Source organism: Silurus meridionalis, chromosome 6, assembly GCF_014805685.1.
Source record: "Silurus meridionalis isolate SWU-2019-XX chromosome 6, ASM1480568v1, whole genome shotgun sequence".
NCBI lineage: Eukaryota > Metazoa > Chordata > Actinopteri > Siluriformes > Siluridae > Silurus > Silurus meridionalis.
Window position 1 is genome coordinate 21,964,384 of NC_060889.1, and position 27,625 is coordinate 21,992,008.

The window sequence follows — 27,625 nt, forward strand, 5'->3', positions numbered from 1 at the left end:
CACTGAAAAACTAAAACGAATAAATAAAAGTATAAGTAACTAATAAATAAAGTATAAATAATTAAAGTCTTAATTGCTTTAAGGATATTGACTTAATCTTGCAAAAAAATGCAATATGAATAGTAAAGCCCTGTCTTTGTAAGTGACTCAGTGTGAAAATGTGTGTAGTTATAATTAAATAAAATGTATAATTCTGTTTTAAAATATCAGTACATTTCAACATTTACAAATTATATTTCATATTAAAATTGATCCCCAAAAGAGAAAATTTCCTGTTTTTTCTTTTTTTTTCTGGATTCCTTTCTTTGATGCTTTTTCTGAAATATTTCTGAATGGGTTTTTTCCTTTTTCCTTCCAAAACTTTCCAGAGCTTTGTGAACGTGATTTTTTTTTTCAGTTACTGATTTTTTCTTTCAGCTGTTAAAAAGAATGAGAGTGTTGTAAGAATATAAAGGACTTCAGGTAAATGAGGCATTTCATTTATTCATATAACACGCTTTATCATGGTGAGGGTCATGCAGAATTCAGAGACATTTAATTAATTACTTCCCTTATGAGCATTTTCATGCTTTAAAAAGTTAATATGGTCAGAAAACATTTGATAAAACAATAAATACATTCATAAAAAATATCCTCCATATTGTGTAGGGTCTTTGGCAAGACACACCTTTGCTTACATGCACTAGTAATATTTTTGATTGAGTTACAATGCGATGCAATGTGATTTTTTGTGGTAAGGAATATGTTCTTAATGCTCAATAAGAATTAAAGCAATTTCGGTGAAATAGCTTTTATGTTGCCCATACCAAGATGCAAGTGTCACTGAATTTCTGGGAAAATCAGATAAACAGCATACAAAGTAAATAATACAGTATAGTAACTGGACTAATATTTGTCCTTCTATAAATTCGAGAAATCTTGTAATGGCTTTAATCTGCTAAAATAGGATATAAAGCACATTACAACACTAGAATGTAAACTGTATATTTATTCAGTAACATCAGTGATGATCATTGGCTCTTTATTCTGACCTCCTTCATTGAACCTAGGACTGAAGTATGGATAGAGTTTCTCAGTGAAAGTCTGTTCAGTAAAAGAGTAAATATGAGATTTGAAGTTCACATTATAAAAACAGACCAGACCCTCCTCATAATCCACAAACACCCCCACCTTTTCCAACTTCTCTCTCAGTGTGAGGCAGACAGGGGGATCAGCATTAGCCCTATATCCAATTACATTCCTTAGTGTTATTGTCCAGAATCCACTTTCTGGATTCCGATCACGCCAATTTTTTCTATCAATGTTCTCTTTCACAACTCCCAATGTCCATTCAGTTTTATTTCCTACTTGCACCTCATAATAAAATCTCCCTGATCTGAAACTCTGCTTGCCCAGAACAGAGGGATAATCAAATCTGAGGGGTGAATCAGGAACATTCTGTTGTGTGTCTTCAAGTATCACCTGTTTTCCATCGTCAGACAGGATGAGTTTAGCATTAGCTGTATCAGGATCCATAATCACAACCTCTGAGAAAAAGAATTTTTTTAATTTTAATTTTTTTAAACAAAACCAATTACTTATTCAGAGATGCATTGTATGTACATGTGTTTGATTGTGGTGTATGTGTATACTTAATTGTATAAAATGTGTGTGTGCTGCATCTTTTATGTAAAAAAAATGACACTTATTCCACACAATTTTGCACACACACATTCATCCACACACACACACACACACACACACACACACACACACACACACACACACACACACACACACACAATAATAAAGACAATAGAGACTCTGGCTGAACTACTATAAAGATAAAAAGGTCCAATTGTATTTACCTGCAAACTTCTTTCTCCTCTTCATGAACTCTTGAAAAAAAATAACATTAAAACAAAAATGATAAGTTGATAATCAATTTTACTAACAACACGTTTATGGGTTTGTGAGTGTGGTATGTATGTGTATGTGTAAAAGTGTGTGTAATTACTGTAATTTTTGTATTTGTATATTTTTTACTCAGTATGACCCTGGCCACTGTAATGTTACCCAGTTTCAGAGTGTTACCGATCTTCTTATAGCCTAGGCCTGTTTGTGGAGAACAATATTTCTAATTCACAAATCATTAGTGTTCTTTGCCATGAGGCCATGTTGGATATCCAGTGGTCAGGATGAGAGAATTGGAATCAAAGCATCAACTCTTAACTGCTCTAATACAGGATACACAAATTTGTATGGTCCTGGCAAGCAGACAAAAACATGAACTTGACGAATAGGACATGTGACTTTGCATGATTACACAACATACAGCTGTTTTTACTTAGGGTGGACTCACTTTTGACAGCTATTTAGACAATAATGGTATGTTGAGTTATTTCCAGTGGACAGTGAATCTGTACTGCTATAGAAGCACATTGACTACTCTAAAACATATCTAAGTTTCATTTATATTGTATTGTCCCTTGAGATCTACTAAAATAGTTACTGAAATGTGAGGGGTGAATTCACTTTTGTGAGATACTGTGTGTGTGTGTGTGTGTGTGTGTGTGTGTGTGTGTGTGTGTATATATATATATATATATATATATATATATATATATATATATATATATATATATATATATATATATATATAAATAAATTATGTTTAATACATTAGATTAATTTTTTTTATTTTATATTCAATTTCTATTTACCTGTTATAGCTGTAAAAAGCATTTTACTACATGTTGTACTCTGTATGAATGTGTATGTTTGTATGTGACAAATAAATGTTATTTTATTTTAGTGCTAGCAGTAAGAAGGAAACTGGTCCTGAACTGGTCCAGGTCCTGATCTGCTGGTTACATGCTATGCTAAATGTATGTCTCAGTCATAAGTACTTAGAAGGAGAGTTTAACTGAGTAATAAAATAAACAAGATCAAGTGTAATTACCATGTTTCTCCCTCTGCCTCTGCTGATCTGAAAACAGAAAATATAAAAGGTTTATATTATATACTAATTAACAAGTAACACTGTTGGTGAAATCTGAAACTCTAAAGGGTTGCTACTCTGTCTGGCACCATGCATCAACAAATGTAACTAATAAATGATTCTGTGGACAAACCAAAATTTGATTTAAATCGACCACATGGCGTGTGTATAGAGTCTGCTGTGTCTTTGTTTTCACTGAGACATTGCTAAATGACAGAGTTCTGGACACTTCCACCCACTCAGACCACATTTCTGTTATGCATACAGACCACACATCTGGCATTCAAGACTGGTTCTGAAGCCATATATCTGCTCCTCATAATGCAAAATACACTGACTGGGACATATTTTGGGAGACTGCAACTAATGACAGAATCACAGACGTTTAGGAGTACACATCAGTGACCAGCTACATCAGCAAGTTCATTGATGTCACTGCACTCAAGAAAATAATCTTACACCCCAATCAGTAACTGTGGATAACTGGAAAGATGTGTGCCCTCCTGAAGTCTCTGCTTTCAGGGCAGGCAACATAGAGGCCCAAAGATCAGTGAGGGCCTAACTGTCCTTGGCCATCAGAGAGACAAAGCTTGCAGATGCCCAGAGTATACAAAAACACTTCAAGGACAGCGGTGACACACGACACATGTGGCAGGGCATCCAAGCATCACAAACTACAGGACATCATCACCAGCCTGCGATAGTGATTGCTCCCTCCCAGATGCTCTGAACAGCTTCTACACTCAATTTTAAGCACAGAACGACAGGACTGGTTGAAAGACCACCTCTCCTTCCGAATAACCTGGTGCTTTGTCTCCCCACAGCTGATATGAGGAAAGCTGTAAGCAAAGTGAAACACACACTGGTTCCATGCTGGAAGAAAGAGAGACAGGCAAAATGTTCACCAAACAGAGCTCTCTTTATTCACTTTCGTTTTCATCCTGGTGCTTTCCTTTAGAGTACTCATGCCAAGGCTCACACACACTCCCACCCTCCCATCTTAATGTTCGCTGGCAGTCACTCGCAGATCGGCATGCACTTCTTCGGCATTCTTAGCATCCACCCACGTTCACTTGCCGGCGGGCACATCTTTCACCAGCAACCCTTTCGCTCATTTCTCTGTTGGTGGCTCTCTCCCGGGGGTTGGTGTCTCTCTCCTCTTTATTGGCGTAGCTGGACTGAAACAGCGAGCACTGTCTCGTCAACTGCAGGTGTTTCCGTCCGGCTCCGCCCTCCACTCGTGCACCGCTGGTACACAAAGTTAACATGTGCACAGTGCTCAGAAGATGTGCTGCCAAACTGGCGGATGTTCTTACCAACATCGCTCACAGCAGTGATGTTGTTCCAACATGCTTCAGGGTCACTACTATTGTGGCTGTGCTGATGAAATTCACCTGTGTCTTGCTTCAGCGACCACCGTTCCTTCGCACTTACTCATTTCTTCATGAAGTTCTTCAAGAGGCTCGTCATGGAGCACATCAAGAACCTGCTGCCCCATTACTGGACCCACTGCAGTTTGCATACAATCCAAAAAAAGCCCAGCAGCATCTCTACTTTCTGAGAAAGCTGAAGAAGGCACAGCTCCCACCACACATACACACAACATTTTACAAAGGGACCAGAGAGAGTATCCTGAGGAGCCGCATCACTGCCTTTGGGATTGGGATTGTTTTGGAATTGCACAATAGTCATTTAATTCTCTCTTAATGTTATATATTTGCACACTACACAAAGTGGAACTTGATTATACAGGTTATTTATGAGTCATTCACAAATAATTGTAAGTATTTTAACTGATGTATTTGTATCTCTTCTTTCTTACAGAAGCCTCCTTCTAATTTGCGTTATGAAAATATCCAGATAAATGATTTTAGCTTCCTATAATTTGGTAACATTTATTAGATTGCACATTAGAACCAAGCTTTACAAACAAAAAGGTGAAAACACAAATTAATAGCATCTGCTTAAAAGGCAATACTATTTCATATATCAGTTTTTCAGATATTTGAAAAATAAAATATGTGTCAAGGTGTAAATATTACTTTCCATTGCCAATCTCTGCTCCTTTGAAAATAGAATATATTAAATGTTAATATTAAACATAGGAAATTGATGTAAACGACTCTTAGACAATCAGACTTCATCATAGAGATGTGGTTCATCTGTGGTGTGATTTAGGTTTATATTTGAGAAGGTTTTATTGGAAAGGCCTTTTCTTAGCAGTGCCTGGGTGGTGTGGTGCAGCTTAGATTTCCTGAATATTGATACCACTATTCTCTGTGTTTCTGTGTCTCTGTGTATCTGTGTTTCTATCTGGCTTAAATAAAGTCTAAATAGATTCACTATTAAAATATTAGTTATAATTTCTACCCAAATCTGCAAATTTCTGTGACTCCTCACCATTTTAAAGTAAAAGATGTCAATACAGGGTAAAAATGTCCCAGTTAGATTTGTAATTAAATTTGATTACAGTGATGCATTATGATTTAATTCTTACCTGCATTTTGTTTCACCCGATGAATATCTAATGATAAAAGAGATAAATTAGTTTTAAATAGATACAAATATGTATGGAGTGATAACTAGATTAAGCATTTTAAAGAAGCTGCTCCGGCCGCTAACACATAATACATTACCACTAAATTGAAACTCGCAAGCTAGCAAAATAAACAAAAAACAACACAGTGGATTTCATGTTTATTATTATATTTAGAAAATACCAGTTTTTATGCCAGTCGTATCCTTTTATTTTGTTGTATTTATTTATCCGCCACAGCTTTAAGGCGTGGTGGACAACAACACCGTGAAAATATTGTCTGACATTAATCCGGTCCGTGGCGCAAAAAAGGTTGGAGATCATTGCATTAGACACTAATTCTTTATTCTCCATGATTTTATATAAACTTCGGAAGTTAAATCATGGTCACTTTATTCCAGAGTGAATTGAGTACAAAAGGCTGCTTTAATTCTGCAGAGTGTTTGCTATTTGTACACACAAAGTTCAATAACATTGATTACTTTTATCTTTAAATTCTTTTAGATACTGTTTACAGAGAACTGTGCCAAGTTGGGTCCTACAGACCACTGACAGAGTGATCTCTAGGACATTATTGGTAGCTAAAGCTATAGTATAAAATCAAATATAATTTAAGCTAGAGATATAACAAATATTTTTGAAAATAATTACCTTTGTTGCAAAGTACAACTGAGATTAATATCAATCCAGCAGCAATAAGACATGATGAAACTAAAATGCCCACAATCCACTTCCCAGAAGAAAAGAATGGACCTAAAATGAAACGACATATACATATTTACAAATGTACAAGTTTTATATACATATATAAAAAGAAAACTTGTGAAAGAACTAATCAATACAATCAAAGATTTTTATAGAGAGCACTGTGATAGCACGTACAATAAAAATTGTAGTAATAGGTCTGTAATGATTACAGTAGAATACAGTGTTAGATTACAGTGTTATAGTCTAAATGTATAAACTATATACTAAAATTTAAATGAAATATACTTACTATTAATAACAACCGTTGTCTCCATCATGTGATGTTTTTGCATAAGTCTGCAGTAGAATCTGTTGGAGTTGCTATAATCATAAACAGTGATGCGGCGTTTCACACTGAATCCCTCAGCATCTCTGTGTATCTGTGTGTCTTCAGCAGGCAGAGTGTCTCCTTCTCTGTCCAGCCACAGAACCTCAGGTTCAGGTTTCCAGCCTCTGGACTCACACACTAGATTAATCCCTCCCGAGTTATCATAACTCTCCATTGTAATCACTGGCTGGCTTCCCTGAACTGCAGTCATTAAACAAAATATATTGTTTTAATTCAGATGAAAGTATATAAAGATATTCATCTCAGAATAACTGAGACTGATTTTTAGGTTAAACAAGTTGTGCCTCTATGTCTGTCAAATGTTGTGTGCCAGAAATATCCCAGGATATATTATATTCTAAATATGGCTTCTCAGTTAAAACATTTTTTAAATAAATAAAATGAAAAAATTACATATAACTGAATAATTCCATAATATTGTCTTGATTTGAATAATAATAATAATAAAAATGTAAACACGGATTATTCAAAATAATTACAAACAATTTTGTAATTGAATATTTTAAAACAACATTAAAATATAATGGAAATTTTTTATTAGCATGTTAATTATTATAGCCCAAAAAATATTTTACCATTGAAACAGAATTATTTTAATTGATTCGCTGTCTGTTTCCAAACTGCTTGTGTGGTGTAAAAGAAAAAAATGGGACTACTGCTGCTGAACCTTTATATAACCTCATTTTCATTGAGTAAATTCTTTAAAATGAAAATAGATCTTACCCTCAACAATGACATGAACAGTGGTCTCACTGGACATGGATTTATTCTCAACAAGACACCTGTAATCTCCTTCATCAGAGACTCTGAGAACTGAGAGTTTGAGTGAAGTGTTGCCCTTCTGTAGCTCCTCTTTAAAAACTGAAGTTCTTCCTCTGTACGTCTGAGCCTGATTTTCATTAGCGTCGTCATGATCCTTATAGAGATGCACCAAAGAGCTTTCTTTGTCTAGTTTATACCACTCCACTGTCATGTCCACAGCACTGGTTTTGGCTTTGATAAAACAAGGCAGAACCAAGTCTTCACCAGCTACAGCAACAAGAGGAGCTTCGGAACCAACCACCTGTAATAGCTCTGTGTTTTCAGAAAACATACGCTGAATATTATTATTTTTCTACTTACAAAAAGTCAGACTGCATTTTGACCTGTACAGCTTATTTTCAGATGTGGTTTTACTTTCTTTAGCTCTCTTAATTTGTTTGCTACCTGAACTAATGATAAACACAATTAGAAAATGAATAAGGCTGTCTTAATATACACAAACAAACAAACAAACACACACCTACTTGAGCTCATAGAAAGGATGGGTTAGACTTCAATGTATTTTTATTTGTTTAGCACTTTTAACAAAAGGTTATACATTTGTATAAAATAATTTATGAGTTTGGTACCTAAAATTTTGTACCTTATAATTGAAATTTTATCCCTCATCTGGGTTGCAACAAATGGTATTCATTACAGTCCCATCACTGCTGTCAGGCTGACGATGCGGAAGCGGAAGTAGCTCAATCATGCTTTATTTCACCAAAACACATACACAAGTCATAAAGATTCACAAACCAAAAGTATCCGCTCGGGACGAATAATATTCAAAGGAAAGAAACATCCAACGGAAAGCAATATCCGTAAACTAAATTAAACTCCAACACAAACGAGTAATCCACAGGGAAAGAACTATCCAAAAGAAAACAGTAATCCTCGGAGACAGAGCCTGTTGGAGCGGCAACCTTTGGCGGAACACTGGAGTGGAGCAGCACCCTCTGCGGAACACTGGAGCAGAGCGGCACCCTCGGCGGAACTCTGGAGCGGAGCGGCACCCTCTGTGGAACACTTTTGCGGTGCGGGGCGCTCGGGGATACTCTGTGGCGGTGTGGCGTGCTGGGGGGAACTCTGTGGTGGTGCAGCACACTCAGGAAAACTCTGTGGCTGCGAGTCGCACTCGTGGAGACTCTGCAGCGGCGCGGAGCGCTCGTGGAGACTGGGGCGGCGCAGAGCACTCGTGGAGACTCTGCGGCGGTGCGGAGCGCTCGTGGAGACTTTGCGGCAGCGCGGAACGCTCGCGGAGTCTCTGCGGTGGCGAGGTGCGCTCGTGGAGACTCTGTGGCAGCGAGGCGCGCTCTTGGTGACTCTGTGACGGCAAGGCATGGACTTGTGACTCTGTGATGGAGCCACGGGAACCTCGGAACAGAGCGACGCGCTTGTAGATAATCTTAGATGGCGCATTTTGGAAGTTCTGGGAAAGCCACTGTTTAATATTCTGAAGACAATTATGGAGAGGGTCCAATGCAAAACGATTACTCTGGATCACAGGAAGATAGATTTGGAGGTCGTCAGCATAAAAAATGAAATTGAACGTTGTGATTGAAAATGAGTTGACCAAGTGGCAGAATATAGAGTGAGAACAGAATAGGACCAAGAATAGATCCTTGAGGCACACCAGATGACAGAGGAGCAACCAAGGAAGAATAATCATTAAGCATTACTAAAAAAGTTCTGTTAGTGAGGTATGATGAGAACCAATTCAGTACTGCACCCTGCAGGCCAACAACATGTTGAAGACGAGAGATGAGGATGGCATGATCCACGGTGTCAAATGCAGCGGTAAGGTCCAGTAACACCAAAACCGCAGAGCTTTTACCATCCAAGGCTCTTAAAATGTCATTATGGACCCTCAATAACGCTGATTCAGTGCTATGTTTCGACTTGAAACCAGACTGAAATGTATCACCCTTGCCGTGCAGTTGAAGGTGAGACTGAAGCTGGGCGAAAACAAGCTTCTGCATCAACTTAGACAGAAATGACAGGTTAGATATAGGGCAGTAGTTTAATCTAGATGTAACAAAAGCATGAACTAGTTTTTTCTGCATCCTGTAATGACATATTTTAAAATTTGGCAATATTTCTAAGGTAAAAGAAGACTATACTGGTAATTTTATTCACATAAGCCTCAAAGGAAAGACTATAGTCAATAATGACAATATCTTTGACTGCTGTACACACTGAGACAGTTATGCTACATAATTGGAAAGTTTATTTCTATTTTAATCCTCTTAAAAGTAATTTTTCTTATCTGAATTTAGCCAAAGGAAGTTAACAAGCATCCACTGTCTAATGCCCATTACACATTCTACAACATTGTTAGGCTGATCTCTCTCATCTGGGTTTGCTGAAAAGCACAAATGTGTATTGTCATGTAGCGAATTTAGCTCGCCAAAAAAAAAAAGGAAATATCTATGAGTAATTATAAGGAGTTATAAGTACTCCTAAATATTTAAATTAAGTTGTTAAATTGACTGTAATAGAATTAACATTATAATTTTTTGGTCTTTTCCTCACCAAACAGACAGTATAATATTTTATTAATTCTATAAAAGGGGTATCTCCCTGGCCAAGAAAGATGCAAGCACCCTTTACTTTATACCGTACAATCAATAGAGCATGTAGTTCAGATCGAATATTGCAGGAACCTTGAAATGTGAGCAGCCTTCAGAGACAATCACTTATGAAAAATACGGTGTTTAATGAATGAGACAAACACAACATAAAACTAACTACACAAACATACAAAAGAAATAAAAATATAAACAAAATAAACAAAAGTTAAAATTACGAAAAAGGAGGAAGAGAAGGGAAAGAAAGGAAATGCAAGCTTAAACTTCAAAACGAATCACATCCTGAATGAGAACTCATCAAAATAATTCAAATTTACCTTAAAATTAAGAGGCTCAAACTTAAACACGCATCTAAATTGGTTGGTAAAAAGGTTATTTGCATTGGCTTGTTTGCACAAGAGTCCGGATGCGGTAGACAATGGAATCTTTGAAGAGTCGGTTAGGAGGGAGTCAGATGTTTTTCCAGGTTCTCCTGAAGATCAGAGCAGGTGTTGTTCTTAAAGGTAAAGCTTGCTGGAAAATCTCAAAAAGGATTTGAGATCTCGTCTCTAAGAGTCGCTGCGGGGCTGTTCTAAGCGTCCAACTCTCCGGGCCCTCGGGCATCCAAGCCTTTCCGATCGAGCCGAGTGAGCGAGCTTGCTTGACTTCACTGATGATTATTTGGATTCAAGATGTTTTAAAGGTCCTGAACCACACCTATCTTTGGGGAAATGGCCAATGCTACGGCCTGAAATTTGGAGGGAGAAACTTCCTTTGTTTCTTTCCTTGTGATCATTTTGTTATTAAACATGGAAAGCAAGGACAGCATTAAAACAGAGGTACAATGTACCAGGACCAGTATTTAATGTATAACTTATGTTAATACAACATTATATTCTGGTGTATACAATGCACCCTTCTTAGGAAAATAAAAATAAAGAGAAGATAATTTTACACCAACTTTGACATCAAAAGAAGAGACATCATTAAAACAGAGGTACATTACTAAACCTTTTAGAGTATAACTATTTTTGAGGTAGAGTTAAACTCTCAGTTTATTTGCAGAAGAAGATACATACAAGATGTATGTTTGTCTCATGTGAAGTAGCCCATTCTATTTATTATTTAATTAATAAAAGAATGCTCCCTTTTGGTGTGTGTGTCTGTATATGTGTGTGTCACAAACAGACGTACTGGGGTCAAGTTTTGAGAGTGAATTTTTTTATGGTTTGAGGGTCCCTGTGAAGTCTTTCAGGGCTTTCAGGGTGGTGTATGTGTGTGTATGTGTGTGTGTGTGTATGTTCTGTGTAAGGTATAGAGACTGGCAGTTGAATGCTGCTTTGAAGTCAACTGGAGAGGTCAGGGTTTGTCCTGCTTCGTGTATTCCGGGGTGGGGGTATGGCACTGTGGTATACAACTTTTAAGTGTGTAAGCCATGGTGCTCATCCTTTAATTGAATAGCAGATGTCAAGGGTTAAAAGGAATGCCTGGGACATGAAATCTAAATGACCTGTGCCAGACGTTACATCATGAATTGAAGCTAATACCTTGTTTATTAATAATTTCACATATAAAGAAAAAATCAGTACCCTAAGACAGATACTTGCAAAACACCAAACATCACCTTAGTGACTGTATAGAACTCACCATTTACAACAACAAACTAATAATGATCAATCAAATAAGATCTAAGCAAGGAGAGAGCTGTTCTCTTTATTCCAACAACATTTTCTAGTCTAGCAACAAGGATATTATTAGAAACGGTGTCAGATGCTGCTCTAAGATAAATCAGCACAAGCAGGGAGACACCACCCTGATCAGAGGCCAACAGCAGTTCATTTACCACTTTAACCAGCACTGTCTCTATGCTATAATTAGGTCTATATCCTGACTGATATATTTCATAATTGTTATTTCTAAGTGGGTGTGAGCATAACTGCTGTGCAAAAACCGTTTCTAGGATCTTGGAAATATAGTAGAGGTTTGATATTTCCCTATAGTTGGAATGCTGACAGAGGTCAATGTCAGATTTTTTTAATTAGGGGTATGATAACTGCTAATTTTAAAGACTAAGACCCATAATCAATGCTATTTGTAATGTATAGTTTAATGTATAGTAATAGTATAGTAATATATATATAATATATATGTATATAATTCCACGTGTTAATTCATAGTTTTGATGCCTTCAGTGTGACTCTACAATTTTCATAGTCATAAAAATTAAGAGAACTCTTTGAATGAGCAGGTGTGTCCAAACTTTTGGTCTGTACTATATATATAATATATATAAACTTTTGGTCTGTACTGTATATATACAGTACAGACCAAAAGTTTGGACACACAAGGTGTTTTAACAACTCCTTCCAGCTCAAGTTGCGCTCACATTTTTTGAAGAGGATGAATCAGCATTTTCAGAGATAGAAGACAGGGAAAGCTCCTGGTCCAGGCGGTGTCTTCCCATCCTGTCTCAAAGCATGTGCTGACCAACTGGCTCCTATCTTCACCTATATCTTCAACAGATACACAGAAGCTGTGTGAGGTCCCCTCCTGCTTAAAACTCTCCCCAATCAGCCCGGTCCCCAAGAAACCCTCCATTACTGGACCGAATGAGTACAGGCCTGTCACTCTGACATCTGTTGTCACGAAGACCTTTAAACAGCTGGTATTGGCCCACCTAATGAAGGTGACAGAACAGCTGCTTGATCCCCTTCAGTTTGACTACCAAGCAAACAGATCAGTGGATCACACAGTCAACATGGGACTGCACTACATTCTGCAACACTTTGACTGCCCAGGAACATATGCCAGGATTCTGTTTGTCGACTTTATTTCGGCTTTCAATACAATAAATTCAGGAATTCTCCACTCCAAACTCCTAAAGCTTACTATACCCCCTGCCATCTGTCAGTGGATCACCAGCTTCCTGACAGGCAGGAAACAACAGGTGAGACTGGGAGGTATTAGCTCTGGTATTCGGACAGTCAGCACTGGCACTCCTCTGGGATGTGTCCTCTCCCCACTGCTGTTCTCCCTATATACAGTTGTGTTCAAAATTATTCAACCCCCACTGAAATTGATTGTTTTGGTCGGTTTGACATTGATTATGATCATTCAGTCATCCTGCTTACAATTAAATCAAAGAGGCACGTGTAGGTCAGACAAATATAACATAACATTTATAATGAAATAACCACAAATGTCTTTTCTGAGCTCACACCATTATCAGTTTTGTTCAACCCCCAAGTGACATTCAATCTTAGTACTTAGTACAACATCCTTTTACAGTTATAACAGCTTTTAAACGTGAAGCATAGCTTGACACAAGTGTCTTGCAGCGATCTACGGGTATCTTCGCCCATTCATCATGGGCAAAAGCCTCCAGTTCAGTCACATTCTTAGGCTTGCGCACTGCAACTGCTTTCTTTAAGTCCCACCAGAGGTTCTCAATCGGATTTAAGTCTGGTGACTGCGATGGCCACTTCAAAATGTTCCAGCCTTTAATCTGCAACCATGCTCTAGTGGACTTGGAGGTATGCTTGGGATAATTTCCTGTTGAAAGGTCCAACGTATTCCAAGCCTCAGGTTTGTGACGGACTGCATCACATTGTCATCCAATATCTCCTGGTACTGAAGAGAATTCATGGTACCTTGCACACGCTGAAGCTTCCCAGTACCTGCAGAAGCAAAACAGCCCCAAAGCATGATTGACCCCCCGCCATGCTTCACAGTAGGCAAGGTGTTCTTTTCTTCATAGGCCTTGTTCTTCCTCCTCCAAACATAGCGTTGATCCATGGGCCCAAACAGTTCTAATTTTGTTTCATCAGTCCACAGAACACTATCCCAAAACTTCTGTGGTTTGTCCACATGACTTTTGGCATACTGCAGTCGACTCTTCTTATTCTTTGGGGACAGCAAGGGGGTGCGCCTGGGAGTTCTGGCATGGAGGCCTTCATTACGCAGGGTGCGCCGTATTGTCTGAGCAGAAACTTCAGTACCCACATCTGACAAATCTTTTCTCAGTTCCTCAGCAGTCACACGGGGACTTTTCTCCACTCTACGCTTCAGGTAGCACACAGCAGTCGAAGTCAGCATCTTCTTTCTGCCACGACCAGGTAGCGTTTCAACAGTGCCCTTTGCCTTGAATTTGCGAATGATGCTTCCTATGGTGTCTCTTGGTATGTTTAACATCTTTGCAATCTTCTTATAGGCATTGCCCTTCCTGTGAAAAGTAATCACCTGTTCTCTTGTCTTCCTGGACCATTCTCTTGACCTCACCATGTTTGTAACCACACCAGTAAATGTCTAGAAGGAGCTGAGTATCACAGTCATTTTAAAGCTGCCTAATTGGTGCTTATTAGGCTTTATTGCTGCTCCCTGATATCCACAGGTGTTTTCAATACCTGATTGAAAACACTTTATTGAACCTCTGTTCTTCAGAGTGGTAGTCTTTAAGGGGTTGAATAATTATGTCAATGAATAATTCACAAAAGAAACATTTACTACTGTATTACAAAACTAATTGATGTCATTTTAGTTGCATATGGTTCTTTAAGAAGTCCTTGTAGGATTTCATTCTGAATACAATTACAAATGTACACTAAATTCCCTAAAACCATTTACAGCATTGGGGGTTGAATAATTTTGAACACAACTGTATATACAGTAATATACAACATACTGTGCAGTGGAAATCAGTGGTAGTGGTCCCAACTGTCAGGGAGCTACCTGTTCCTTCTCCTGTGCAGGCCGCGCCCACTCGTAGCTCATCCCCAGCATACTAAGGACACACACCTGAACCTCGTTTATTTCATTCATCACCTAACCCATATAAGCCCCTCACCTACACACACACTCTGTCAGTTATTGTTTCATGGTTTTGCTGCCCGTCACACGCTTTCCGTTGGACTGTTCAGCACCGTGCTTCTTCCCTGAGCGCACCGGGATTCATTACACCGACTGCCCTGTGTTTGTTCTCATGCACCGTGGACCGCGCTGCTTCTGCGCCCCACCGGATATTATACCCTTTTTTCAGCGAGTGTATCTGGATTTGCCTTGTGTTTCAAATAAACTTTCGTTTGCTTTCACTTCGGCTTTCGCCTCCAGTTTCCTCGCGTGACAGAATAACTGACCTACGAAGAACAGTAAGGAGCTGTTTTCCGGCTCTTACCTGTAGATGGATACGGACCCAGCGGCTCCTCCGGGAGCAGCTCCGCCGACCAGTTCGGGATCTCGCCGCCGCTGCAAGCCGCCTTTCCAACAGCCGCGGCTCGAACAACCCCCCCTGCGGTTACCGGCAGTCCCATGGCGCCCCGGGACGCTGGAGAAGGCCGGAGTGCCGCGCTTCCTGCTCCAGGTGAACCTCTACATAGAGATGCAACCGCAGCGGTTCCCATCCGAACGGTCCAAGGTAGCGTTCTTTATTTCTCTACTTTCCGGGAGAGCGCTAGCTTGGGCACAATCACTGTGGGACTCGGAGAGCCCAGTATTAAACACCTACGCTTTGTTTACCGCGCACTTCCTGGAAGTTTTCAGCGCCGCCTCCGGGGTCCTAACCACCGCCGACCAGCTGCTCAGTTTGCGACAGGGGAGTGATGACATCACGGCTTACAGCCTGCGCTTCCGCACACTGGCGGCATCTAGTGGTTGGAACGAGTCAGCGCTTCTGAGCATATATCGAGTGGGACTCTCACCAGAAATTAAACAGGCAATGGCGATCTATGACGACAGGATGGGGCTGGAGGAGTTCATAGGAAAGTCCATCGGCCTTTCACAGCGGCTCGCGGCATGCCCACCGATACACCATCCCTCAGGGACCCATCCTGCAACCACCCGGCTTCCGATCCGAACCAATGCAGCTGGGCTCACAAAGGCTGTCCAGGAGAGAGAAACAGCCGATTGGCCACGGAAAGTGCCTGTACTGCGGTGACCGGGTCATTCCATCGCCAGATGCACCAGACGTCCCGTTCGCACGGCGGTGAGTACTGTTGAGTTCCCTGCAGACATCTCTCCTTTGTCTAAGCTCACGGTAATGCTTCTAACCCCAAGCCTATCTGTCTCCGTATGTGCTTTGGTGGACTCTGGATCAGCAGGTAACTTCATCTCCCAAGCCTGCCTCGACCGCCTTGGCTCCCCGAGAGAGGGCTCCCAGGACTTAGCCGTCCAGACCATCCAGGGCCGCCCACTGGGAAGGGGCTGGGTGAAGTACTGTGCGCCAGTTGTCACCCTCCAGGTGGGGCTGTTCCATCGGGAGGACATCCGGTTCATGGTACTCGACGACTCTACAGTCAGTGTGATCTTGGGACGGCCCTGGTTACAACAACACGCCCCACGGTGTTCCTGGGACCCGTCGACATTCTAGAGTGGAGTGCACACTGCCGGAAAACTGCCTCTCCAGCTACCCACACGGGTCCATAAGGTCGTGGTCGGTGCCACCAGGGTGGAAGAAGCCACCACAAAGACCCAGGCGGCGATTCCTGTGGAATACCAGGCATTCAAGGATGTGTTTTGTGCCAAAGCAGCCACTGCCTTCCCCTCACCGGCCTGGGGATTGCTGCATCGACCTGCTTCCTGGGGCTAAGCTGCCCAAGGGCCGTGTCTATCCTATCCGCTCCTGAACATCGAGCTATGGAGGAGTACGTCCAACAGGCGCTCCAGCAGGGGTTCATCACCCAATCCACCTCACCGGCAGCCTCAAGCTTTTTCTTTGTGGGAAAGAAGGACGGGGGTCTTCGTCCATGCATCGACTACCGGCAGCTAAACGCCCAGATCGCTCCTCTCCCTTATCCCTCCCTCTCGTACCGTCAGCTCTGGAGGACCTAAGGGAGGCTAGGGTATTCTCCAAACTCGACCTCCGGGCGCATACAACCTAGTACGCATCAGAAGAGGAGACGAATGGAAGACCGCCTTCATTACACCCTCAGGGCACTACGAGTACTGGGTCATGCCGTCGGCCTCTCGATCGCTCCGGCAGTGTTCCAGGGGTTCATGAACGAGGTGCTCGGCCCTTCCTCCAGAAGTGTGTCATGGTCTACATCGATGACATCCTGATCTACTCACGTAACCTGGAGGAGCACCATCATCACGTGCTTGACGTACTAGGGGCACCGTTCCCACCAGCTCTATCTGAACCTCTCCAAGTGCGAGTTCCACCTGGACGAGATACAGTTCCTGGGCTCGTGATTAGTGCACGGGAATACAGATGGATGAAGGCAAGGTGAAGGCTGTAAGGAACTGGCCCGTTCCTGAGTCAATCAAAGAGCTCCAACGGTTCCTGGGCTTTGCTAACTTCTATCGTCGGTTCATCCAGGGTTACAGCCAGATCACGGCACCCCTCACGACCCTCCTCAGGGGTAAAGCACGGACCCTGAGATGGACCCCAGAGGCTCAGGAGGCTTTCGGCGAGCTCCGCCAGCGTTTCTGCCTCGCCCCTGTGTTACGTCATCCAGATCCCGGAGACCGTTTGTGGTCAAGTCGGCGCCTCCTCCACCGGCGTGGGGCGGCTCTCTCCAGCTATCAGGCAACCCGCCACAGCTCCATCCCCGCGCTTACTTCTCGCATAAGCTCTCAGCGGCTGAACAGAACTACGACATCGGCAACCGTGAGCTGTTGGCAATAAAGATGGCTCTGGCGAATGGAGGCACTGGCTGGAGGCGCGAGCACCCATTCACTGTTATCACAGACCACAAGAACCTCCAGTACCTACGGAGGCCGGAGGCTCAACCCCAGGCAGGCCCGCTGGGCCCTCTTCTTCACTCGGTTCCGGTTCCACGTCACCTACCGAGCCGGGGCGCTTAATGGTAAGGCCGACGCCTCCCGGGTGTTCGGGCCGAGGAACCCAGCGATCCGGACCCCATCCTTCCTCCCACACTCGTCGTGGGGCCCATCGTCTGGGACGTGGACAGTGAGATCCGCTCAGCTTCTCTCCAGGAACCGGCCCCCGAGGGGTGTCCTGAGGGACGTGTCTTTGTCCCCACCTCCTGCCGACGAGGGCTCATGCAGTCGGTACACGAGGGGCCCGGCACGGGTCACCCAGGGGAGAGGAGGACAGTTCAGCTCGTCAGGCAGCGTTACTGGTGGCCGGGATGGCAGAGGAGATCACCGGTTCGTCCAGGGGTGTGCCACCTGCGCCATGTCAAAAGTGCCACGGCACCTACCCGTAGGCAAGCTGGTGCCACTCCCCGTCCCGCAGCGCCCCTGGTCCCACCTGGGGATCGACTTCGTGACCGACCTGCCACGGTCAGGGGGACACACGTGCGTCCTGGTAGCGGTGGACCGCTTCTCCAAAGCCTGCCGTTTGTTCCCCTCAAGGGCCTGCCCACCGCCTCGAAACAGCCGAGGCCCTGTTCACCCACGTTTCAGGAATTTTGGTCTCCCGGAGGAGATAGTCTCAGATCGTGGGCCCCAGTTCACGTCTCGGGTGTGGAAGGCCTTCTTCCAGCTCCTGGGGGTTTCGGTGAACCTAACGTCTGGTTACCACCCGCAGTCGAACGGCCAGGCGGAGCGGAAGATCCAGGAGCTGAGCAGGTACCTGAGGACTTACTGCAGCCAGGACCAGGAGGACTGGGCTCGTTTCCTGCCCTGGGCCGAATACGCCCAGAACTCGCTCGGCAGGATTCCACAGGTCTCACCCTTTCCAGTGCGTGCTGGGGTTCCAGCCACCCCTGTTCCCGTGGTCGGACGAGCCCAGCGACGTACCCTCGGTGGACGCCTGGTTCCGGGAGAGTAACCGGGTCTGGGAGTCGGCGCACACCCAGCTGCGTCGGGCCCTTCGCAATACTCGCAGGCACGCTGACGCCAGGCGTCTGGAGGCTCCTCGTTTCCGCCCCGGGGATCTGGTATGGTTGTCAACACGGGACCTGAGGCTGAAGCTGCCGTGCCGTAAGCTGAGCCCCCGGTACATCGGGCCCTTCAGGGTTTCCAGGCAGATCGGAGACGTATCCTACCGGCTGGAGCTGCCACCCGGGTACCGCATTCATCCCACCTTCCATGTGTCCCTGCTGAAACCATGTGTCTCGCCTTCCTCTCGTCCTCCAGGTGACCCCGCGACGTCCGTCCAGCCGGAGGTCGTGGCGCAGCCGGACGTGTATGCTGTGCGGGAAGTCTTGGATTCCAGGCGGCGCAGGGGTCACCTCGAGTACCTCGTGGATTGGGAGGGCTACGGCCCGGAGGAGCGGTCTTGGGTGGCCCGGCGGGGCGTGCTGGACCCAGCGTTGCTGGCGGAGTTCCACGCGGCTCACCCGCGCCGCCCGGCGCCCCGGGCTAGGGGTCGCCCTCGCCGCAGAGTCCGGGCGTCCGGTGCCGCCCCTGGGGGAGGGGGTGGTGTCAGGGAGCTACCTGTTCCTTCTCCTGTGCAGGCCGCGCCCACTCGTAGCTCATCCCCAGCATACTAAGGACACACACCTGAACCTCGTTTATTTCATTCATCACCTAACCCATATAAGCCCCTCACCTACACACACACTCTGTCAGTTATTGTTTCATGGTTTTGCTGCCCGTCACACGCTTTCCGTTGGACTGTTCAGCACCGTGCTTCTTCAGCGCACGGGATTCATTACACCGACTGCCCTGTGTTTGTTCTCATGCACCGTGGACCGCGCTGCTTCTGCGCCCACGGATATTATACCCTTTTTTCAGCGAGTGTATCTGGATTTGCCTTGTGTTTCAAATAAACTTTCGTTTGCTTTCACTTCGGCTTTCGCCTCCAGTTTCCTCGCGTGACACCAACATCTAATCCAGTTCTTCCCTTTTTTAGGCTTTTTTCACCTTAAAAATAAGAAATATAATGTCATTTTAGGATGCAAAAAAACTAGTTCATGCTTTAGTCAGATTTAGATTAGACTACTGTTATGCTTTATTGTCTGGATATTCTAGGAAGTGCATAAATAAACTTCAGTTAATTCAGAATGCAGCAGCAAGCGTCTATACCAGATCTTAAAATATACAGTATGACCAGATTACCCCTGTTTTAATCAGTCTACACTGGCTCCCAATCAAATCTTGCATTGATTATAAAATTTATTAATGATTTATAAAGAACAAAAAAAACAGTCAAAATTCAGCAAACACAGGCAGAGCAAAAACACAAAAACCAAAACCAGTTCAGAGTCCAAAACAGAACAAGAAAGGTAAAACAGAACAGGGGTCAGGGTCACGATCAGGGTCAGGGTCAAGAAACGGGTACAGGAACAGGTACAGGTACAGATACAGGTAAAGGAACAAGAACAGAATTCAGAGCAGGCAGTGTGGCAAGAGTATTCTCAGGGACTAGGAAATGGGTGAGATAATCTGACCCTGAGCTAAAGTCTAGATGTCCTTATATACCGGGTGGCGCAGGAAAAACTGCAAGATGGCCGCCGACCCAGATGTGCGCACCGTATGCCCAGAAGATCCTGACAGGTCTACCTCTGAATGATATTTGTACACTGCAAATGATCCAAAATGCAGCTGTGCGACCTGTGTTCAACCTGTACAAGTTCTCCCACACCAACCCACTGCTGTACTCCCTCCTCTGGCTTCCACTAGCTGCATGTATCCGATTAAAAAAAAACACTAATGCTTGCCTGCAAGGCCAAAAAGGGACCAAAGTGGTGGAATGAACTTCCCCTAGATGTCCAAACAGCAGAGTCCCTGGCATAGGAGTATGTCTTCAAACATTGGGTGAAAACCTAACTCTTCCTGAAACACTTAAACTATCACTTTCCAAGCTTGCTTTGTTAAAAAATAAAAACTCTTAACAGAGTTGTCAGGGAACCACCAGTCACGCCACCAATGCTCACACTCTTCACTTTCAGCTTCTCCATCCTACTAATCACCTAAACCTGTCTAATCACCGATACCTGTCCTCCATTTACCAGTCCACTTTATAAGGTCCCTATTCCCCCTCACTCAGGGTCCGATCTACAGGTTACTACTATAGATTAGATGTGCTTCCATGCTTCTGGCTATGCTTCGCAGGAAGCCCGCAGTTAAGTGTTCCATCTGCTCCAGTCACATCTCAAACTCTCGTGTGTTTGCATGTTCAAACTAAATAAAGACATTCTGTTTTACTCCCGAATTCTGATGCCTGGTCTATCCGTAACAGAAGATCGGACCTTAAAAACTCACCCCGATGGATCCCCAACCGGCTCATATCTCGGATCCAATCAAGGACCTCGCCACCGCTCTCCAGGAGGCATTCGCAACGGTTCCAGTGCAAACTAGTGCAGCTGCACCGCTTGCCTCCTACAGCCCAATGGCACTTCTGGCGAAGCTGCCGAGTGCAGCGGCTTTCTGCGACACGTCAGTCTCTACGTCTAGGTGCAAACTGCCAGATTCCCCACCGAACGCTCTCTACCATGGGCCATCATGTGCCCCAGGAAGCCCGCAGTTAAGTGTTCCAGCTGTTCCAGTCACATCACAAACTCTCGTGTGTTTGCATGTTTGAACAAAAAAGACATACTGTTTTACTCCCGGGGATTTGACGCCTGGTCTATCCGTGACAGTTGTAAACTTTAACTCTGAAGTAACCTAGCATACCAGTGTAGATTTATTCATTGATAGAGATTTAAAGCACTTTTGTACATTGCTCTGGACAATGGTGTCTGCTAAATGCTGCAAATGTAAATATTAGAGGTCGGGAAAGTGAATAAGTTTAAATGCCTGGGGTCAACATTGCAAAGTAATGGAGAGTGTGTTAAAGAAGTAAAGAAAAGAGTGCAGGCAGGGTGGACATTTACTAAAAAACAGAAGGTGGAGCTGGATGTAGCAGAAGTGAAGATGCTTTCATTGGCAGTGATGATAATGGACAGGATTATAAATTAGTTTATTAGATGGACTGTGCATGTAGCACATTTTTGAGACAAGATAACAAAGGCATAATTGGGGGGGTTTGGTCATGTTCAGAGGAAGTAGAAAAAGTGCAAAAAGACAACATTCATTAAAGCTCAGTTTACTACACTCTGAGTTACTCTGATGCACATTGGTTGAACTCAGATACCTGCATCTCTTCTTAAATGCAAGTGCATCAATGTCTGGGGTTAGGCTTGGAGCTGAGGAAATCCTCAGGATTGAGTGAAGGTGTTCATCAGTGAGACTCCTGAGTGGTGTTTTGTACATCTTCATGAAAAAGAACAGTTGCTCACATAGATATGTGCTGCCGATCATAGAGAGGATTTGAGCAGCTTGGGTACGGAGCTGGTGCAGTGTGTCGGGGAGGAAACATGGAAACTGTGCAGCACACACACAGTCGTATTTTGACTTGAGTGTGTCTCTACACTGGAGTTCAATCAGCTCCATTTGGAAGTTGGTTGGTGCGTTTTCCATGTCAACCACAAACGGATTACTGAGTAGTTCAAATCTGCATTTCTGGGCTTCAAAGTCGGTAAATCATGGAGTAAATTCAGCGATGAGTATGCAGTTTTTCAGCGGTCTTGACTGACGTGCCAACGCACTAACAAAGCATTCTGGGATTTGTACTATTAGCGGTGTATACACTATATACTGGCGGGCCAGCTCTAATACACATTTGATATGATCTCACGGGCCAAATATAATTACACCAGATTTGGCCCGCTGCCTCAGTTTGACCCTCCTGGGCTAGATCATATAACATGAGCTTAAGCTGAGGGGTGATATACAGTAGTCTCTCTCTGTGTGTTTGTGCGCTCTGCTCTAGTTTCAATGTCTAAATTTATACTGGTCTTAGGAACCAAACATATGATTGGTAGTTCACAAACTTCACAAATGGTGAATGGCCAACAATAAAACCTTTAGAAATATTTCTGAGGACAAAAGTTCCAAAGTAACATTAAAGTGTGAATAATATTACCGTTCATAAAATTATGTCCCTTATAAATTATATCCTTGGTTTTGAGAAAAGAGATCTTACCCACATACAAACACGTGTGTGTGTGTGTGTGTGTGTGTGTGAGAGAGAGAGAGAGAGAGAGAGAGAGAGAGAGAGAGATACCTCATACCTGCTTTAGATTCCATAACGTTGAAGAGAATCGGCAGAGTCACACACAAAAGCATCTCTGAAAAACAGTATTATTACACCACAATTCAACACCTTATTTGTGTAAACTAGCCCACAAACTACTCACCCGCTTAAAGGTGTATATTTGCCCAGTAAAAAGACGCGAAAGAAATCTGTTTGCTTTGTTCGTCTTGCTTTCGTTTTAAAGCCCCGTTACAGCACATGTGAAACTAAACAATCCTTCCTCGAGTCTCTCGTTACTGTCGCAGTGCATCGTCACTGCAGCCTGTAGCTGTAGGAAGGGGATGGGCTGCTCTGTACTCAGTCTGATTTACATTTCTTGATAATGCAGTTTAGTCGAAGTTAAACAAATATAATAAGCATCCTGAGTGTAGGGGATTCACAAAATTCTATTCTTTTATTCTAATTTTTGCCGAGAGTTAGTGAGTGATGAAACATTGCCCTGCCATCCATTGGAATTCATCCAGCATCTCATCCACAGCCAAAAGAGTGATGTACATTATTTTGTTCCCTCACTTCTGAATGCTCAGAGCAAGACATTTTTTCCCTCTTCTGTTAGTGCAAAAAACGAAAGTGTAAGTTGCAAAACGTTGTTGAATTGTAAATTTTCCTCAAATTGTATCCATATCTTTTATTTTTGCACTTTGATGGACCATGAGAAATTTTTAATGGACTGTAAATCTTTTTTTCTTTATTTTGTCCCTATCTGGTGGAAAACTCTTCGATTATTTTTGAACTGAGTCAAAGTGATTTTTTGTTTTTGTAAGTGAATTGAATTTAACCTTGAAATGAATTTCCCTGAGGGTCTAAGTGAACAGATTGTGTATGGGAACTGTCCCTTGTGGTTAAAACAAAAGAGACAACTTGTAATCTGTTGTAATTGATTCAACTGAAACAGTCACACATTTGTTAATTTGCCCTTCATTGTTTTCTACATTTTTATACATTTCTTTTGGCTGAGCTTAAACTCCATTTAGTTTAAATAAATGTAAGTTTAGTTAAGTTGAAACAGTTTGCACTAATTCTGTCTCACTTATACTGAGGAGTGGGGGCATCTTACCTGTCCTGTTAGTTCTGGGGAGGGTGGTTTTGCAGTCAGCTACATTTACTTTCTGGGTTTTCTGCATACACATTCTTCAGGTGGCCTCTGTGTATAAAATAAATCCTGAAACCCACCTCATCACATCTTGAGTATTCACATATTGCAACACGATAGGTGCAACATACAAATAATGCTTGTATAAAGACTAAAAGCATTGGGTGGGGGACTAGGATCTCGTTGCGCACACAGTCTTCCTTAGTCAAGTGAAAAATTTCCCCCACAAGGCGATGGCATACTCCCTCCACCACATGAGCACTAAATAAAGAAAAAATAAGCAAATAGAGGACATTATGTCTATAGAACAAATTAATTGTCAATTAAAACATTATACTAAGTTCAACAAAATTGAAAACATAAAAAAATATATATATTTTTGTCATTTTTACAATAACGCATTTAAAAAAAATGTCCCTGTCAGTCAACACCAGTTGAGATTTATTCATGAAGACTGTATAATTTTAATTTTTGTAAGGAGTGATGAGGATGGACAGGATTAGTCAAGTCAAGTCAAGTTTATTTGTATAGCGCTTTTCACAACAGACATTGTCTCAAAGCAGCTTTACACAAATCAACAGTGAAGGTGAATGGTGTGAATTTATCCCTGATGAGCAGCCGTGGCCACTGTGGCAAGGAAAAACTCCCTTAGATGTTATGAGGAAGAAACCTTGAGAGGAACCAGACTCAAAAGGGGAACCCATCCTCATCTGGGTGACATCAAGAGTTTGATCATAAATCTTTCAACAATACAGAACACTGGAGAGTGAGAACTAACATGATTACTGGAGTATAAGATTATAAGTGATGTTCTTTCTGCAGTCTTATACAGTCTATATGGTTAGTAGCTCCGAGTTTTATGAGCTCAGCATTTGTGATCACCACAGATCCAGCATCAGCTTCTCCATGCCAGAGCCTTTAAACACTCCAGGAGGTCCAATGTCAAAACTCCACACATGTAGCGGGATCCAAATGGCACTGGTACGTCTCTAGATGGTTCGGGATGTTTGTGAGTTCGGCATCTACTTCTTCAAGGTCCGTAATCATCACGAGGTGGGAGGTGACTGGAGCTGGCCAAACCTCAGGGTGTCTCGGGATGGGGAGAGAAAGAGAAGCAGTGGAGAGGAATTAGCATGGCTGCTGTTCATGATATTAAAAGCACAAGTTGATAATGTGCATGTGATCAGATGTTCTGGAGCACAAGGTTATGATGTGAGACGTATGTTATGTGTAGGCTTTGCTAAAAAGATATGTTTTTAATCTACACTTAAACTGGGTGAGTGTGTCTGAGCTCCGAACACCGTCAGGAAGACTATTCCAGTGTTTAGGAGCTAAATGTGAAAATGCTCTACCACCTTTAGTGGACTTTGCTATTCTAGGAACTACTAGAAGCCCAGAGTTTTGAGATCTCAGGGAGCGTGGCAGATTGTAGCGTGTTAAAAGACTGGATAGATACATGCCAAACCATTTAGTGCTTTATAAGTGAGAAGTAATAGTTTGTAGTCTATTCGAAACTTAACCGGAAGCCAATGTAGGGACGATAAGATCGGGGTTATGTGATCATATTTTTTTGACCTTGTAAGAACTCTGGCTGCTGCATTCTGGACTAACTGAAGCTTGTTTATTAATGATGCAGGACATCCACCTAGTAACGCATTACAGTAGTCTATTCTGGAGGTCATGAACGCATGGACGAGCTTCTCTGCATCGGATATGGACAACATATTTCTTAGCTTAGAAATATTTCTAAGGTGAAAGAAGGCTGTTTTTGTAACTTGATTGATGTGATTTTTGAAGGACAAGTCGCTGTCTAAAATAACTCCCAGGTCTTTTACCGTTGAACTAGTGGTTACAGAACATCCGCCTAAATGCAGGTTGAGATGCTGGAGCGTCTGTATACTAGTTTTTGGGCCGATGAGCAAAATCTCAGTCTTATCAGAATTTAAAAGTAGAAAGTTATGGGTCATCCAATCTCTTATTTCCTTAACACACTCAGTTATCCGGGTTAATTGAGCTGTATCGCCTGGTTTAGATGAAATATATAGTTGAGTATCATCAGCATAACAATGGACGTTCTCTTGCAGGTAGGAACATAACTGTGCAGCGACAATTTTTTCTAAAATTTTAGACATAAATGGGAGATTTGAAATTGGTCTGTAATTTGATAATGTGTTTGGATCCAGATTAGGTTTTTTAATGAGGGGCTTAATAACTGCTAACTTGAGGGATTTAGGGACGTGACCTAAAGATAGTGAGGAGTTAATAATATTTAGAAGAGGTTCACCAGTTGTATATAACACTTCCTTCAGTAATTTAGTAGGAATTGGATCTAACTGACATGTTGTCGATTTAGCTTTGGCAATAACATTATACAGCTCTTCCTGTCCTATACATGTAAAACAGTGGAGTTGTGGAGTTGAAGGTAACACTGTCTCAGGAGATGCTGTCAGAGGTTGAACTGCCACAATTGTTTTTCTAATGTTATCTATTTTTTCAGTGAAGAAAATCATAAAGTCCTCACTACTAAACTGTGATGGAACACAATTCTAGCAGCTTTTAGTGCCCGTCTGTAGCTGAGCATACTGTCTTTATACGCAATTCTAAATACCTCCAATTCAGTTTTCCTCCATTTTCTCTCCAGATTACGTGCTGTTCTCTTGAGGGCATGTGTATGACTATTATACCAAGGTGCAGGTGCTTGTTCTCTAACCTTTTTTAACCGGATAGGGGCAACGGTGTCTAATGTGCTAGTGAGGATAAGGTCTATGTTCTTAGTTATCTCATCAAGATTATTAGTAGTTATGGGTTTAGTGAGAAATTCAGATAAATCAGGCAGGTTATTTATGAATCTGTCCTTAGTGGTTGGAACAATAGTCCTACCAAGTCGATAACGTGGTGCAACACGGCTAATCTGCTCTACCGGTAGTGTGTACAGTATGAGGTAATGGTCTGTGATGTCATCACTCTGAGGTAAAATATCTATATCAGTATATCTGCTCCGTGGGATATTATTAAGTCTAATGTGTGGTTAAAGCGATGAGTTGGTCTGGTGACGTTTTGTTTAACCCCAAAAGAGTTTAATAAGTCAATAAATGATAATCCTAGAGCATCGTTTACATCATCTACATGAATATTAAAATCTCCTACAAGCAGCACTTTATCAAAATTGATCAAGAGATCTGATAGAAAACAAGCAAACTCTTGAAGAAAATCAGCGTAGGGCCCTGGGGGTCTGTACACGGTGACCAGAGCGAGTTTTCTATGTATGTCTGAAAGTACAACTTTAAGAACGAGCACTTCAAATGATTTAAAACTGAATCCTAATATCTGACTGACATTAAGAGAGGCACTATAAATGGTTCCTACACCCCCCCACGACCAGTCTGACGCGGCTCATGCTTATAAACATATCCTGACGGTGTCGACACGTTTAGACCCATATAATCACCTGGTTTAATCCAGGTCTCAGTGAGACAGAGTGCATCGAGATTATTATCCGTGATCATCTCATTTATAATCAGTGCTTTGGGTGCAAGTGATCTAATGTTTAAAAGACCAAACTTTAGAACT

The 27,625-nt window shown here is 42.5% G+C and overlaps 1 protein-coding gene across 1 annotated transcript; it reads right to left on the reverse strand.

The window, feature by feature from the left end:
* Nucleotides 1-517: 517 nt before the first annotated feature.
* Nucleotides 518-23,182, reverse strand: LOC124387027 (butyrophilin subfamily 1 member A1-like). Its single transcript, XM_046851121.1, has 9 exons — nt 23,066-23,182; nt 22,940-22,996; nt 7,336-7,686; nt 6,514-6,792; nt 6,168-6,269; nt 5,478-5,504; nt 2,942-2,968; nt 1,848-1,877; nt 518-1,526 (listed from the first exon to the last, which is right to left on the reverse strand). The coding sequence occupies exons 2-9, from the start codon at nt 22,992-22,994 to the stop codon at nt 988-990; spliced, it is 1,410 nt and encodes a 469-aa protein (XP_046707077.1). The 5' UTR covers nt 22,995-22,996; nt 23,066-23,182; the 3' UTR covers nt 518-987.
* Between the last annotated feature and the right edge of the window lie 4,443 nt (nt 23,183-27,625).

Coding starts and splice junctions, on each gene's coding strand:
- LOC124387027 (XM_046851121.1), bottom strand. CDS start 22,994: ATGCTTTTGTGTGTGACTCTGCCGATTCTCTTCAACGTTATGGAATCT. Junction 6,793..7,335: donor TGTTCATGTCATTGTTGAGG/GTAAGATCTATT, acceptor TAATGACTGCAG/TTCAGGGAAGCCAGCCAGTG. Junction 1,527..1,847: donor GAGGAGAAAGAAGTTTGCAG/GTAAATACAATT, acceptor TCTTTTTCTCAG/AGGTTGTGATTATGGATCCT.